Source organism: Sebastes fasciatus, chromosome 20 (assembly GCF_043250625.1).
Source record: "Sebastes fasciatus isolate fSebFas1 chromosome 20, fSebFas1.pri, whole genome shotgun sequence".
NCBI classification, from domain to species: Eukaryota; Metazoa; Chordata; class Actinopteri; order Perciformes; family Sebastidae; genus Sebastes; species Sebastes fasciatus.
The window spans coordinates 20774446-20792815 of NC_133814.1; the positions used below are offsets into that span (position 1 = coordinate 20774446).

The window sequence follows — 18370 nt, forward strand, 5'->3', positions numbered from 1 at the left end:
GTACATCATTTGTTAATTTCCTCCAGAACGACAAGTACTTTCTGATCTATCGACAGGGCTACTGTTTCATAAATAAAACTTTTTTTTATGATCTTACGACACTTTGGTTACAGAAAAGTTTGAGTTAGGTTTAGGCCCAAAAACAACTCGGTTAGGGTGAAGCCGAAGTTATACTTTCTGTGTCCGCGAGTATGTGAAGGCCTGCGAGTCTGCGAGTCTGTGTGACTTAAAGATTGTCATCAGAGGGAGTTTGTTTGTTTGTTGTTTATTTAAGGATCCCCATAGAGAGGTGAAGTCCCGCCTCCTCCGATGGACCACCATGGGACCTTATTTCAGAAAAAATATAAACGGTAGTCAACGGCAAGAGACAAATATTGTTTTGATCCCATTTGAAATGCGCCATGAATCACACATATGATGTTTGTCAATTTAAAAGGTAATTTTGCAAGTTATAACTTGGGGTTAAGTGTCTCACTCAAGGACACTTCAACATGTAGACAGCAGGAGCCGGGGATCGAACCACCAACCATGTGGTTGAAGGATCATTCTACGCACTGCACCTTTAAGACTGCTAATATAGGATACTGAGTTGTGGGTTGTAAAACTAAAACCATGAGCTAAAAGAGACTAAAAAGGGAGTCTGCAGAGTCAGGTTATAATTCTCTGTGGATTTCTCATCTTTCACGTTACATGCAGTCATTTGATCCTTTGTTACTGTAAACATATTGTCTAGTGCAGCTTTACAGAGAGAAACAAAACCAAAACATAAACATTTCAACAGTTTTATCAGCATCAGCACGGCCATGAATATACTCAGTAAATTAGCAACAGACCCACGTTGACCTACTATTCCCTGAAGCCACTGTTTTGTATCCAAACACACACACACACACACACACATGCATACAGGATGACAACAGTAAATAGAAACCAGCGAGCAGGATGAAAGGCTTCTGGCACACCTCAGCGCTCTGTTGACTTTCCTCATCGATTTTGCAGCAAAGCACAAGGTACAGTGTGTGTGTGCGTGTCTCTCTCTCTGTGTGTGTGTGTGTTTGTGTGTGTGTGTCTCTCTCTGTGTGTGTGTGTGTGTGTGTGTCTCTCTCTGTGTGTGTGTGTGTGTGTGTGTGTGTGTGTTTGTGTGTGTGTGTGTGTGTGTGTGTGCGTGTGCACGCGTGTGTTATCTTGTCCGTGTGCATGTTCAGTACATCGTTCGATGAAGGAGAAGAGGTCAAAACGACTGCCCCTCAGAAACATCTGTCAGTTTTTCCAGGGCGAACACACACACTTCACACTTCACACTTATTTCATCTGTCTCCTGAAAAAGAGTGAAGACATTTCTGTCAGTGACTCAGTGAAGATCTGAGGAGTGTGTGTGTGTGTGAGTGTGTGTGTGAGTGTGTGTGTTTGCCAAAGTGAGTGTGTCTCAACAACACTGAGCCGTCACAGGTGGCGCGTCCAGAATGTGTGCACTCACGCTCAGACATATTTGTAATCCTCCATGTGGCATCCAAGATGATAGTAAATCCAGTGTGTGTGTGTGTGTGTGTGTGTCTGTCTGTCTACCAACCACAGTCATACTGTGTGACTTCCTGTGTGATTCACCCATCACTAGACAAACTATGGAGACCATGTGACACACACACACACACGTGCTTGGTTCCTCACAAAAAACAATTTGGGAACAACTGCTGGAAGGGAAGAGTGACTTAACTTCTTTGGGCAGAGTCACAACTGCCAGTTGTCGTCAACTCTGTCCACATTATATAAGCATCTCTTCACTTCTTTACCAGCCTCAAGAGTCAATGAACATAACGATGTGTTATGTAAGTAATAATACACAACTGGGTGCACTGATACACGAAAATAGGAGGCAAAGAAGATGAAGCAGAGATGTGTTTTCCTCCGTATTTCCCTCCAGTATTATGTAATCCATTTTTATCTCTAAGTATATTATCATGCTTATACTATCACCAGTTGGTTAAGGCAAAATGTGTTTAAATTGACATGAACAGGTTTGTTTGTAGTCAATTTGACAATAAAAAATACTGTTGCTATGCTGTCCTTCAGTTTACAATACAATATTACTGGCCTCCGTAGTGGAAATTTGCATTAATAAATAGATTTAAGACATTGGTCAAACATAATCATGTTGGGAACAACAACAAGCAATAGATAGATAGATAGATAGATAGATAGATAGATAGATAGATAGATAGATAGATAGATAGATAGATAGATAGACAAAAAACATGCATCACTCACAAAAAGACACGAGGTAAGTATGTATATCTGTATTTACAAATCTCTATATAAATGTACATATCAAATACTACGTTAAACTAGATAAAAGAAATAAAAAGATATATCTCTTCTGTGCAGTTGAAGTAAAATGTGCCTTGTGCATTGCCACTCTAATTATTGTCATAACTAGCATATGAATTCTTGAGTTAGGGCCAAAAATGTGTTTTGTGAGGTCACAGTGACCTTTGACTACCAAAATCTATTTTATCCTCAAGTCCAAGTGGACGTTTGTGGACAAGTTTGAAGAAATTCCCCTCCAGCTCTTGCTGGCACGGAGGCATAAAAACTAAGATTTCATATTTCATACTGCAATTGCATTGGGCATTGATGGGCTCTATCTCTTTGTTTGGGTCTGTTTGGGTTGATCAAGTCTAATAATCTTCTGGTCTACTCGGACTGGTGCAGACTGTCAGGTTTTCCACTTAATGTGTTTCATTGTTCATCAGTAAAATCATTGTTTATTATTACACGGCTTTGTTGAATACTCAATTCTGATTTCTTTATAACAGACCGTTGCTATGTATAACAGACCGTTGCTATGGACGCTGTTCTGATGTCGGACTCTGGCAGACATTTCTGTGTCAAATCATTGATTTCTTAATTAAGTAGTCGTGTAATAAGCGTGATAATGTGCAGCTAACGGGTCATTGTTGTGAAATAAACCCCTTCAGGGCGATGAGAGACCCCGATGCGACCACATCGCCTTGTCTGGGTTTAATTCACAACAATGACCAACTCACTGTACTTTATCCCTTACTTATTGTATATCTCAAAATCTCTGCAATAAAACCACATTTGACATGGATAGATACTACTAGAGGTAGATGCAAACGTATATATTTAGTCATTTGGATGAACGAACCCTTTAAAATGAAAATTCAAAACATGAATATTAATTTACAACTCGTGTCTTTAAAGTTTACCCTAATATGAAAATCCATTTTCAGGAAGCTCATGTTTTTAAGAAATAATAGGACCTTTCCTGTGTGTACTCCGTGAATAAAGATGTCAGCCGCTGTCTGAGAGGTCGCTTGTTAAGCATCACGTCAAAGTGGCAGCGATGTGTTTACGATGACACAAACACAATACCTTTTTCAGAGACGTGTCAGATCCGAAACTTTGGTAGGACTCTGTTCAACCGAGGAGACTGCAGAACAAGATGAAAGACAGCCAAGACTTTCATCTCAGAAAAGAAAGCCAACCCCACACACAACACACAAATAGTCCCTGTGTTATTTCAGGTCTCGCTAGATGCTATCAGCGAATCACCAGTAAGATCCTGCCAGATTCACACATCAGCACTATATCAGAAGGGGGAAGGAGATCAAAGCATCATGGAGGTCTCAGTGGATTTAAGGGTCCAAAGCATTAATTGTCGCCACGTATAGAAACATAAAAAGGGTAAAACACAAACGGTGTAACAGCGCTGTCACACAGAGATTAAACAAGTTCAGTCAAAGCAGCCGCGGCCGAGCTGATAATGTGAGTAAATCGTCACATTTTCTGCAGCTGCTCCGGCTGTTTGCAAAGACGATAATAGACTCATCTGAACGCTGAAATTACAATACTGGATGAAGAAAATTCTTCCAGCATCAAGTTGGAAGGTTCTATTATTATACCACCACAACAATAATATAACCAACCAGAAGGAAACTTACTACCAAGATCTCTTTTGCCTTCTCAGCTTGTCATAGCAGCAACTTACAGTGCATCAATATTTCACACCTGCATTACTTCAGGTCTGGTGGCAGAGGCAGAGGAAGCCAAAGCAGGGAACTCCCTCATGGGGAAACACAGTCGAGCATTAATCTCACCTCTGGGAGAAAAACAGCAACACTGTCTCATAAACACACAAACACAATCCAAGATGTATTATATATTTGCCCGAAGCTACGCACATACTATTCAATCTTCCTCTTATACAGAAAGGATCCCACGCATTTTTCAAAACTCAAGACATTTTACTGATAAACACAATGTTTTGATCTGACACAGATCAGATCAAGACCTAGTATGCAGCGGTGAACAGTAACTATTTCCTCTCCTCTCCTCTGGTTGCAAAAAGAAGTCAGATTGTATATACTCTTTTACAGCTGAAGTAGAAGTTGGCGCTTTGCCCCAGCCACCCAGACGAGTTAGCGAGTTTTAAACATGGAATTAAAACTGTCACCAGCATTGAAATGTCTAGTTGTTGCGTGTTCGGTGACATTATCGATTTTCTAACAGCGGACTCAAGTTCTACAGAATTCTGACAGGATTACGACCGTTTCAGAGCAACAGGGTGTTTCTGTTTAATGACTTTCAGGGTCCGTGGTTGCTCGTCCGGTCTGGGAGTTGTCAGCGTTTTACAACTTTAACCTTTTCACAGTGCGTTTTCACTTAATTAAAACCATTTTGGTCACCTAAAAATGTGTTATTCAGCCTCTCGTGTCACTTCTGATCGCAAAAGAACAAGATGGTGTTGGCCAAAATGTAGAACTCGAGGCTTCAAAACGGCAGTCCACAAACCAATGGGTGACGACACGGTGACTACGTCCACTTCTTATATACAGTCTATGCCAACTGTTGTGTACTTTTGGTTGGACTCAGAAACGTAACTGAAATTTAAAAGGAAAATTCAACGTTTTTCTTCTCTATCTATCTGAGGGATAGTTGGGGATATAGTGTGAAAAATGCCTGCAGTTCTTGCAGATGTTCTCTGTGTCTCTGAAAAACTTGTTGTTTTTCCTTCATCCATTGACGTCACTTTGACGTCAATGGAGGCGTGGAAGAACTACAGAGTAGCTGTGGGGCGCAATGCCACTCAAAAACTTTCAGTTTCATCCCAAAATATGAGTGTAGTGGACGTTATGGACAAAGATTTTTTTACAGTTTATATTTTGTGAGTTTATTTTGTTTATTTATCAGACGTAGTGAACTTGCCGCTCCCACGCATTGCATTATTATATTACATTTACCATCAGCACTGATTGGATATGCACATAAAAAAGGCGAATTTTCCCTTTAAATGATTTATGTAAAATGAAAGTGAAGAATAAATGAAGTTTACTTGGAAAGCTTTAGGCGGCTCTTGTTGCTTGCCTCTACACGTATTGCCTTGACCCCTTTCGCATTACACATTTGATCCATTGTTAATATAAAAATATTGATTAGTGCAGCTTTTCGTAATGGATGAGAATACTTTACTACCACCCACACCACCACCACTACTACTTCTATTGAAATGTAGACTGTGTATCTACAGTATAAAATGTTACAAGGCTCTTACACTATGCAGGATCCTCTCTTTTCCGTTTCCTCTATCCTTTCCATACGCGAGTGCATTAAGTCATTTTGTGTCATTTCCCTTCTTATAAATCTGAGCTCCATGTGATACACCATGTCCTTGTACTCCCACTCACTCAGTCCATCTGCAAAGCATACTGTAAATTAATGAGCGCCCCCTCGCCCCCGGCCGAGAAACATCACATACATCCTCCCACGTAGTCTCCCATAGGTGCCTGACACCCACATACATACATCCGTCCTATTTCCATATGCAGTCCTGCACTCTCAGGCGGACATATCCTTTCTATGAGGTGGAGCTCCCCCACCACAACCACCACCACCACCACCTCTCCCAAGTGACATGTGTCACCGCAGGGAAAGAGACAACGGGTGCAGATTTTACATGATGTGACTACATGCATGCCCAAATAGCACCCCTCCCCACACACACACACACATACAGCACAGACACACATGGAAACTGATGAAGCGCATGCTGACACACGTGCACTCTCACTTGCACTCCCCCGATGATTAGAAAGTAGGTCAAGGACAACTTTCTGCGAGGGCAGAGAGAAAAAATAAAATCTGTGATGAGACACTGACGCACGCTGGCTGCGGCAGAAACAGAAAAGTGCCCTCCACAGTGTATGTATGATTTATAATCCGAGTCATAAGCAGAGATGTGTAAATAAATAGCCTAGGGCATGACAATTGGGAGGAGGCTTTCAGAGTAGACAATGAGCTCTGACTATGATACACTCAGGAAATCACTTAATGAGGCTTAATGAATTATACGTGCAGCCCCATCTAATGAACTCTTCACAGTTAATCGAGTGTGTCCTTTTCATTAAATACTGATATTAGTAATCACTTCGCTGCTGTCAGCTCACATTGTTTGCAGTAAACAGCATTAAAAGTTGTCATGTTCGGTATTTGTTTGGGCTGCGACGATACACCTATCTCCTGCTTCGATACTATCACGATACTTGGGTGCCGATTCGATATGTATTGCGATTTCTGTTAACTTTTTTAACACTAGACCATGGGAAAAAGTTAAATCATACACTTCTAGGGACTTTTACTTTGGAAAATATCTAAATTAATACATTAAAATGTTTGATTTTCAACAAGCATGTAGTCAGAGATGTCCTGAAGTCAAATATATCAGTCATTGTCAGGAATTATGCGTTGAATTTTTTCCAGCAACACAAAAATCAACCCACAAATTAGTGGTATTTTCTTTTTAATTTATAAGGGCCATGTAATGTTTTACACTTCTGGTGAATATATTCCAATCAATCTTATTTCCATATATGTATTTGGTATATACAGTTCTCTCTGTTAACAACTTATTTTTAAAACCGGATGCATCACATGTGTGTACTTATACGCCGATTTCTGCTTTGTCGCTTCCGCTCGCTGCGGTTTGTTTTGGTTGACGGATACGGATCGAATATCACGTCACGTTACTGAGACTACAACAATTAAAGTGGTAACTTCCTTCTACCTCCGCATAGACTCAAAGGAAGCAAATATAACAATTCTGGTATTAAAAAAATCTAAAAATCGCGATACATAGGTGAATTGATTTCACCCCTAGTATTTGTGTATTTCTTAGTGCTGCAGAGTATTGCCAAGAATACTTATTCCCAATAACTCTCTGCAGCACAACAAATCAGTTCATTGTGAAGCAAAACTTGGACCTTGAAGAAGGAATATTCACCGACTCTCCAGCAAGCTGCAAGCAAAATAACTCCTCTCGGATTGGAGCAAAAAAAAACAAACACTCCTCCTCTGTTATATTCTCATCTCTCTCCTCATCTCTCTCCTCATCTCTCTGAGTGATTGTGATTCAGAACGTCAAGCAGCATATCCTCCCCATCTCCAAAGCATCATCTCACACTGCAACACTCTTAACAGCTCTTATGACATTGCACCGGAGAGCTCGGCTGGCAATAGAGTTCACTCCAACCCGTCCTCTAATAATACTCATCCTCAGAGGACTGAAGAGGAGAGGGGTGGAGGTAAGAGCACAGCCGTCCGATCAGTCTGCCAGTGCTGGAGTTCCCTTCTCGCTGCAGCTGCAGTGGTAGCCTCTGCCGCAGTGATGAGGGGCGAGGAGAGAGGGAGGGGGAAAGGTGAGTTGGCGGCAAGCGAGAGAAGGTGGGGGGGTAAGGTAGATGGAGGAAGGTGCTGCTGCTGCTGATGATGATGATGTGTGTATGTAAACACCCCCTCTGTGCCAAAATACAGCCGCTCAGCAGTATTTCCTGCACGGACACTAATCAGCTCTCCTGCGCTCAGGTCTTCTTTTATGAGGTCTTCTCGTCTATTGTTTCATTAGAAGTGTTTGCTGAGCCGTGTGATCTAGGACAGGGCTTGAGAGAGGCGATTAATAACTCTGAGCATGAAGGAGCTGTCTTCAGGGCCAACTTCAAAAAACTGTGCCACTTCTTTGACGAGGAGGGGAGGGAGGAAGGAGCCGGAGCAGCATTCAAATAAGGACAGTGAGGCGAGCGTTTAGTGGGCTTGTGTGTTTGCATGGATGCATCTAGAACAGTTTTAGCAATGCATTATTATTCTTTGTCTTTCTTCTATTTGGGGGATAATCATGTTGCCATGTTTTGCAACTACAGTTCCCACAATGCTTTGGGGGATGTAAACAGAAAGTATAATGTTGCCCACTTATTTTTAGCCTATATTTGTTTACATTTTGGGTAATTGGCACCATTAAAAGTATGCCGAATTATCTATTAGCAGTTTCAGTTTGCAATGTACCCATTAATGTGCAGGCAACTATCACTGGATTACTTTGATATGGAAGAAAACTTAAAAACGTGATGATTCTCAGGCAAGTTCTGGGGTTATAAAGGTCGTCTTCTTTTCTATGATTTCAAAGCAGATTTAAGGATGTTAATTCATGCTGGACATCGGAGATGATGGTATCCCTGGAAACAGTAAGTCATACTGAATCTAATGATATGTGTATCATGTCTGTGTGTTTACAGACATGAAAGCAGCTCCAGCTGCTGTCCGTGTTGGTAAACGGGATAAATCAGTGGGCCAAACTACATTAACGAATTTCAAGTTTTTAGAAACACCAGCATGTACGTTGCTCTTTCACCTCACACGGTATCTTTTCCTCACAGTTTGAAAGCTGAACTGTGTTTGCCCCTCACCTTTGGAGAATACAGTAGTCCTGGGAGTGACATCCAGATCCAGGGACGGGCTGAAGGGGAAGGCCCACAGCTGTGAGAGCCTGGCGAGGAGCAGCAGGAGCAGCAGCCAGGGCAGTAGGTGCTGCGCTGATCTCCGGTCTCCCATGTTTAACACACAGACCTCGGTCCGAGCACAGCTTCGATTGCACTCAATTTGTTGGGACACACGAAATAGTGTTTATCTTCAGGCTCAGCAGCAAGCAGATGCAGACTCTTTGAATTATCCTCCAGCTGAGAAAGAGAAAAAACAACGTGTATAACTAAAAGAGAAATGATCCAGCATACCGAACCAGAGGCTGTTATTGCTGAGCTTAATTAAAAACGAAATGAACATATGCAGAAAGAACACTCCACCTGAGGGGAAATACTGTACTTATCAGTAATATTCAAACTTGTTGTGTTAAAGCAGTGGTGGAAGAAGTACTCAGATCCTTTACTTAAGTAAAAGTCTCAATACAACAATATAACTATACTCCTTTACAAGTAAAAGTCCTTTATTCCTACTGCTACTAGGTAAAAGTAAGTATTCTCAGTAAAGTGTACTAAAAGTATTAAAGTATGGCCCCTATGATTGAAATATTATTATAGATGTGACATTTTAGGTTGTTAATATTAATGCAACAATGTGGATGCAGTATTTTACTGTTGCAGCTGGTTGAGCTGGTACTTTATACAGTGTTGGGTGGTTTACTCCAGTGGTTCCCTACCTAAGGGTTGGGTCCCCTATAGTGGGTCACAAAATAAATCTGAGGGGTCGTGAGATGATTAATGTGGTAGGAAAGAAGAAAAACACAGTTTTTTAAAATCTTTTTTAAAGACTATCTTTGCTTTTTTGTGAAATATTAGAACATTTTACTTCTTTGGGTCTTGCAGGGTTATATAAATTAAATTATCTGCAAAGTTTAGAGCAGAAATGTCTCTTTTGGTGGAAACGTGACCCGACTAGACACTGCTTTTCTGTCACAAACCAAAACGGTTTAATCTTGAGCAATGCATTTTTATGTCAAATTAATCTTAATCTAAAAAAAGTAAAGTTAGATAAATGTAGTGCAGTTTAAAGTTTAATATGTCCCTTTAAATATTGGAAAGTAGAAAGTAACAGAAAATGGAAAGTAAAGTACAAATAGGGCTGCGATTAACGATTATTATCATTGTTGATTAATCTGTTGATTATTTTCTAGATTAATGGATTAGTTGTTTGGTCTATAAAATGTCAGAAAATGGTGAAAAATGGCGATCAGTGTTTCCCAAAGTCCAAGATGACGTCCTCAAATGTCAAAGATATTCAGTTTACTACAGAGGAGTAAAGAAACCAGAAAATATTCACATTTAAGAAGCTGGAATCAGAGAAATTTGACCTTTTTTTTCTTGAAAAATGACTCAAACAGATTAATCGATTATCAAAATAGTTGGCGATTGATCTAATAGTTGACAACTAATCGATTAATCGTTGCAGCTCTGAGTACAAGTACCTCAAAATTGTACTTAAGTACACTTAAGTAAATGCATAGTAACTTTCCACCACTGGTTAAAGTTGCATACCTAGTTGGAGGGAAATGACTTAGACAGGTCATGAGTGCATCACTAAGCTTTCAGAGAAACTCCGACCTGCCCTTAATGTCCCCGATATTTAACAGAAACAGACACTGATGACGTCTTAAAACCTTTCAAATCATCCATGAGGGTACGATGAACTTTTGCTGAAGAGATGTATGAACCTTCTTGCCTCCTTGACAGCGTGAGCAGAAAATGAGCTGCTGATATGCACCATCACTCTCTGATTACAACCAATTAGCCAACGAGAATGACTACGGTGCTGTTATATTAAAGACCATTTGAAAAGTTTGGGGAGTTAAATGATGATGATGCCGCCGCTGTGATGTGATATTGCAACACACGACTCCATCCCTTAATTAGCTGTGTGCACACTGGAGCAGCATGACGGATAATCTGGAGATTAGGCCCCGCGCCATCAGCACAATCTCCGCCTGGCTGCCCCGTTCTCCGGCTCCGCCGCTGATCAAAGGGTCAACACTGCGAATCCCGCTCCGCAAGCATTGTGACACTGGAGGATTCTCAGTTTAATCTCCACGGCTGCTGCTGCTAATCACTCGCAGCGTGAAGCACAGCGAGGCTAATGACCTCTCTGTGAGCAGTTTGGGTGCTAAAATTTGAAACCAACCTTCCTTTAAGGTGACAAAGTGAGAGATGAGAAGGGAAAGAGTTAGTGATGGTTCGGTGATCCTCTCACATTACGTATATCCAGAACTACTTCTTAAAGCTGGCTTTACCCGATGTAATGTACTTCCTGAACAGTCCAAAAGATGTTTCAAGTCTGATTCTTGATTTTCACTAAAGTTAAAGTTGTGAGGAACTGAAGTTGCATTCAGGTTTGTCAACTTGGTGCTTACTGAGCTGACAGATAGAGCTGTAACGATTAATCGATTAGTTGTCAACTATTAAATTAATTGCCAACTATTTTGATAAGTGATTAATCGGTTTGAGTAATTTTTTAAGAAAAAAAAGTAAAATTTCTCTGATTCCAGCTTCTTAAATGTGAATATTTTCTGTTTTTTTTACTCCTCTATGACAGTAAAATTAATATCTTTGAGTCGTTGACAAAACAAGACATTTGAGGACGTCATCTTGGGCTTTGGAAAACACTGATCCACATTTTTCACCATTTTCTGACATTTTATAAACCAAACAACTAATCGATTAATCGAGAAAATGAATCGACAGTTTAATCAACAATAAAATAATCGATAGTTGCAGCCCTACTTGTACTTTCCTTTCCATTTTCTGTTCCTTTTTTAATTTCTTTCTACACCATACAGGCATTGAATCATGTGTTCAGGGATGCATGAAGCTGGGGGAGGGAGGAGAACAATATCAAGCAATGAAGGTTGCTGAAGCCTAGTAGTACCGGCAAGAACTTCAATCTACTTTCACTTCTGCCTATTTCTACACTGTTTTCTGTCAAATAAGCAAAAATATCCCTCATAATATGCCCCTATAAAATAAAAAGAGTACTCTAAAGAATCTAAAGAATCAAAATCGATGCAGCAGAACCAGCGATATCGTCCTTTTTATTCCACACATTCTTCTTCCTTGGCAACATGTAGGGCCTACATTACCCACAATGCAACTGAACCACTGACAGTTGGCTCAGAGATTCAGTGTGTTACGCTCGTAGCTGCTGATGTAGTCACAAGGCTCAAACAGAGATGAGGAGCGGGCTACAGAGGTCTGGTAAGCTCACTTCTTTCTAACTCAACACCCACAGATTTTTTCATTTTCAAACTCATAGTCTTCAGCCACAGACGACGCTGACTCTGGTGACATCACTGGAGCAGAGCAACAGTGCAACAACGTGAGTCCTGTTTGATGTCCCAAACTTTTTCAGCACTTCCAAAACCACCACCTGCCAAAACTGTGTCAAAATAGAGGGCAGCAGATGAACCAGACACGCTGGTGAGAAGAGGCCCTTATCAGCTGCTGCCCTCATGTAACACAAAGCAAACACACACCATAGTTTCAACACATCTGCATTTGTGTTGTGTACACTGTACACTACAGGAGCTGGCAAGGACGTAGACAACGTGGTGTTGCCTCACCGATGAAAGCATGGACGCTCCAGGAGGGGGGGAAAGGTAAACACATCTGCCTTGGCAGTGGCACGACCGATGTGTCATGCATGATGGGAGACGAGAGGAATCGAACAACAGCAGCAGGCGGTGTCTGAATCACCTTTTACTTAGCAACGACCATCAGTTTCTTCCTGTTTATTGATCCATATATAGAGCTGGGTTTTGCAACACATCTGCTGGGACATTTCAGCCTAATTTCAGTGATAGTCTCTCTGCCCTCTGGTGCTCATCAAGCATCCCAAAATGAAGGCATAACTTGCCTACAGAATATGAAGAGTGTGATAAAGCTGTTTGCCGATATGAGCATGATTTGCAAAACACCTAGTGTGACATTTCTGCAGAGAAATCGATAAAACAGGTGAGCTATTCTTGTATTTCCTTTCAACCGATCCCACTTTAAATGCCAAACACACTGCCATACTTGTGGTTACTTTTGTGCTAAAGCCATCAACCGACAAAGAGTGAATGAATATACTTTATTAAGGGGATTATGTACTCTATAAGCTTTACTTGAATATGGCATTTATACGTTCTTCGTCTTTTTTTCTATCTTTATCTCAAACCTTTGGGAGCTGGCATGCAGCTGAACCACAAATGAGATTACTCACACATTAAAGGAGGAATGAGTGGGTTCACCCTGTGGGCCACATCTACTGTGATGTGGAGAAATCTGAAGACAAATCTTCCTAGAGAAGCATGAAATTACGATTGTGTCGCAAATGATCTGCCTCTTCATACATTGAAAATAAACAGAAGAAAGAAAATGTTGCTCTCTGTTTGGGTTGATCTGATAAATAGAGCTGATACATCGTGCCATCATACGCACAAATAAGAATATGTGATGATTTCTTGGGACTTAAAGGGAGAAAATATGCATTAAAATAAGGGTTTTCCTCTGCCGTGTCAATGTACTATTATTAAATTCATCCACGGCATAATATGTGATGACAGATCATCTCAGCATCTTTGTCTTTCCAGAGCCATTTGTCTTTACCAGAGCAATTTTTTGTTCAGATCTGTCAACATTTATGATGAAATAACACTCATTTTGATTTGAATATCAGAGGAATTATTGACTTTCTCTTTAAATTCATTTGTTCTTCTCCATTACACAAATGTTTACTCTAGAAATAATCACTCTCTTCAGCCTGTATGTGTACTGTATAATCTAATTTGCAAACATTGTGGTATATGCAGTTTATTTGTCACATATTCTAATGTGTAAATTGATCTGCTTGGCCGGAGAGTTAGTCTGAAGAGTTTGGTTTGGTTGACCAATCACAACAGAGTGGGCCAGCTGACCAATCAGAGCAGACTGGCCACTGACCTTCTGCAACATGGGCTGCAGGGCATCTGAACCACAATTAATTTATGAAAAACTTAAAAACGTATTAATATTTACACCTGAAGATTTGATGGATCACTAAGAACCATTTATTAATGACTTATTAACATTTATACAGAAGTTGCAGATGACTTACTTTTGCTGATGATTGGAAAGTGTGAAACTTTTGACTCCTTTATTATTAACTTTATTAATGACTCCACAGTAGTGGTGGAAGCAACAAATTGCAATTAGTCAAGTACTGTACTAGATTACTTTAAAATAGCTCCTCCTTGACCTACAACAACACTGAAATAGCTACTGTTAACACATTCATGCATCTGTAGCAATAATATAATAAATATATTCATATTATAACACTCTGACAGGGTCCATTGTGCATAAGAAGTACTGTTACTTGGTTTTTTAAAAGTCTGTTTTGCTCATTTGTACACAAGTAAGATTTCGAATGCAGGACTTTTACTTGTAATGGAGTATTTTTTACATTATGGTATTAACATTTTTACTCAAGTAAAGGATCTGGATACTTCTTCCACTACTGCTCAACAGCCAGAGAGATTATTAATGGCTCATATCCGATACTATTAAGCATTAGTAAATTATTTATTAACCATTAAAGGAACTGTATGTTAGGTTTTTACATGTATAAACATTTTTAAATAATTTTTTATTGCGACTTTCGGGGTTTTCTTTGTCAGCCTCTAGACTGCTTTCCATGTGAAGAATCCGGGCCGTTTTTTCCAGGAAAATCCAAACGATGTGACGACATGCACGCTTGCGAGTGCCTTTATTTTCAGCTCTGCTTACAGGGCTAAGAGTGTGCAACCACAGCTAATATTCGGTTAGAAATGGAGTCCGCTAACACCAACAATGCATGCTCACGTCTACGTATAGTGTGAGCACAAGCGCGAGCAACAGGACGCTGACTGTAGTTGACTTATCGGCCACAGATGTCACTGTTAACAAGCAATTTCTGATTCTTCCAGAGTCCCTTTAATAAAAAACACTAGTAACAGCGTTTAATCCCTTTATAGAGGATGACCTATTAGAAAGTAACTAATGAATCTAATTTCATTTAACCAACGTCACAGCTCTATCTCATTCATGCAAGGACCCATAGCCAATTTTAGAAGTTTTGATGGTGATTGATTGAGTTTAATGAACTTTTACAACAAAGATACTACTCTTAACACTCAGACTAATATCCCTCCTCTCTTTCCACTTATCGTTTTGTCTCATCTTGATTACATTCACCTCTAGTAAGGCATGAACACAGCTTAAAAACAGCTGAGCAACATATTATGTATTATTTCCTATCATACCTTTATTTAATGCAGTCAGCTCGTGTGAAGCTTCAGGACCATCCTTCCTTATAATGGATACAAAACCACTCCTGCACATACCCCAACAGTAATCCATCACTGCATGCACGTTTATATCGTTTATAAGCAGCCTGCGCGTGCTATGAACGTGCACACACACACATCCCCCCCATGTGCACCTGTCCGACCTGGACTGCTGCAGCACTGAGAGAGAGAACAGCCCTGACTGCTGCTGCTGCTGCTGCACACTCTTTAATCACCTTCACCCACCTGAGAGTGTTATAGGTACATGTACTGTACATGCAGAGAGAGCGTGTGCATGCAGGAAAAGTGGAGGAAACGCGTTAAATGAAGGGAAGAGTAGAAAAGCAGTAAAAGACCTAGACTCACCTGCTTTTTGTTTCCTGGAGTCCACTAATATCCTCTGAGTCTGAGTCGTCCTCTCCTCTCCGCTGCGAAACACCGAGCTGCTCTGCTGCTGCTGCAGTTACTCGATGCTCACACACACATACACACATACACACATACACACACACACTGGAGTCATAGCCCATATAAGTCGACCAGCCTTATGGTCAGTTATGGTATATACACAGTTTCCTCCTTTGCTTTTCCATGTTTTTATACATAAATAAATGATAAAAAAGGCTGTATGCTTTTATATGTAAGGCAACATCAGGCTTGACTTAACATTGTTTGCTTAACTTTATAAAACAAAAAAATTAACAAATGAATTTAATTTTGTTATTTTATTTATACAAATTAAAAAAAAATGTATTTATTCAAATTGAATTCTTTATTTATTATTAAAATAATAAATCATACACCAGCAACTTGGTAAAACATCTTCAAAAGTAACAGACTTTTTATTCATTATTAAAATAATAAATTGTACATCAGTAACTTAGTAAAAAAAATCTTCGTAATTAACAGAATTTTTATTTATTATTAAAATAATAAATCTTACACCAACAACTTGGTAAAATAAATCTAAATTACAGGAATTACAATTCAAGTATAAACCTGTTTAATGCAGCAAACAAAATTGTCAAAATTTAAACAGGAATTAAAATTGCAGTATATACTGTATCTAGTATATAAACATAGAATAGAATTGAATAGATCAGATCTGTTGTCACCGATACCCGATCCAGTGAGTCAGTATCGGCCCGATATCCGATCCAGTATCGGTATCGATGCATCCCTAATAGATAGAGATAGTAAAGAAAAAAAATACTAGGACAAGGTTTTCAAGTTCATTTCCGTTGTTTTTCATTTATGTCTTCTGTTTGTTGCTTATTATTTTGGGGAATTTGGGAATGTGAATGTGTGATAGTCTGCCCTGTTTTCTATGACATCAGGGACCATGTTGGAAATAAGTGTTACATGTTGTCACTTGGATTGTTTTTGTCTTCTATATCCATAAATACAATCAAATCTAGAGGCCTATGTGTTTTTAATGTCTGTAACTCACTGTTATTGCTGCTTTTCCTGACTTGGATGCTCAATGAGTTAAAAGTTAAATAGATCTTTAAAAACAGCACTTAATGGAAGACTAATAAAGTACAATAATGTCATGATATTTCAGTGTTGAGTATAGACAGCTATGCAATTCACATTTTTAGTGATACCAGAATTCTTTGTGAATATTATAGATTGTGAATATTATAGACATGCTGTTGCTGTTTTTTTGTTGTTGTTGTTTTAAGATTGTCTGGTCTTTCTAATGTGTCCTACTGTAAATATAGTGTGTATTGTGTCTGTGTGATCTGTGCCTTATGACTGACCCCTGCTGGAGAAAAGATGGAAAGAAAAAACTTCAAGATAGGCTGAATTAAGGGTTATTGGGACAGTTTTTTAATTGTGTGTAAGCTTCCTTGCTATAAATAAAAAACAAATGCCCAACACATGATACATTTCTGTAATACTGAAGATGTTAGCTATTCATCTGTGGAGGAACGAAGGGTAATCCTGTTTAAATTTTTGACCATTTTTTGCTGCCTTAAAAAGGTTTACACTTGAATTGTAATTCCTGTGCATTTTCATTATTTTTTTACCAAGTTGTTGGTGTAAGATTTATTTTAAAAATAAATTAAAATTCTATTATTTTTGAAGATTTTTTTACTAAGTTACTAGTGTACGATTTATTATTTTACTAATAAATACAAATTAAATTTATATAAATAAAATAAAACAAATTATTTATTTGTTACATTTTGTTTTATAAAGTTAAGAAAAAAATGGTAAATTCAAGCCTGATGTTGCCCTACCCATAAAACAGTGACTTCCACACAGTGAGGCATACAGCTTATTAATTAAACATTGGTATCGGATCGGTACTCGGTATCGGTATTTTATGCAGTTTTGTTTTCTATTATTATATTTCTTCGAACCATGATTGCTACAGATGCATTCAGATTCATAAACGTGCATGTGCACTATATATATTTGTTTATTATTTGTATACATTTCATTCAATACGTATATTTTAATTTATTTTCTATTAATTTTTCTTTATTATTTCAATCATTACTTCAAATGTATCTTAAATTTTTATATTTTAATTTACTCATTATAATTATTATCATGATTATTATGAATAATCATAATAATAACAATAATAATAACAATAATAATAATATGTAGTTAAAGTATATTTGATACCAGGATATGTTCATTTTCAATAATATATCACCATTTAGACATTTTCAAAAGACATCTTAAAACCTATCTTTTTACCAGCGCATTTTCTCTGTAACTTGCACTACGAATTTTATCCTGCACTATTTATATTTTACTATTTCTACTGTTCTAAAATGTTTTATTATTTTTATCATGATTTTGTTGACTCCATGCACTGCTCTTGCTGCTTGTTTTTTATTTATTTTATGTAAAGCACTTTGAACTGCAACTCCTGTATGAAATGTGCTATATAAATAAAGTCTTACTTACTTACTTATTTACTTACTTACCACATTTTTTTCTATAATTATTAATTATTTTATTTTTCTTGTTTCAATATTTGTTTAAAAAACAAAAAAGAAATGTTGATACACTTTGGAATTGTATTGTAAAATAAACTAATAAAAAAAAAAAAACTTTCATAAAATTGTACTTGAGTACCTGGTGCTTGTAAATGTATTCAGTAACTTTCCACCTACAGTGAGTGAAAACTGTGCTTGCTAGTTGACCTATAGTCTTAGTTAGTTTATTTTACAATACAATTCCAAAGTGTATCAACATTTCTTTTTTTGTTTTTTA

At 38.5% G+C, this 18370-nt stretch overlaps 1 protein-coding gene across 1 annotated transcript in view; it reads right to left on the reverse strand.

The window, feature by feature from the left end:
• The window catches only part of sema4gb (sema domain, immunoglobulin domain (Ig), transmembrane domain (TM) and short cytoplasmic domain, (semaphorin) 4Gb), a 40487-nt gene extending 24873 nt beyond the window's left edge, over positions 1 to 15614 (reverse strand). Inside the window, exons 1-2 of the mRNA XM_074619080.1 lie at positions 15500 to 15614; positions 8754 to 9023 (exon numbers count right to left, since the gene is read on the reverse strand). Of these exons, the coding sequence (XP_074475181.1) occupies positions 8754 to 8898 (145 nt within the window). The 5' untranslated portion in view covers positions 8899 to 9023; positions 15500 to 15614. The remainder of the gene's footprint in view (positions 1 to 8753; positions 9024 to 15499) is intronic.
• Between the last annotated feature and the right edge of the window lie 2756 nt (positions 15615 to 18370).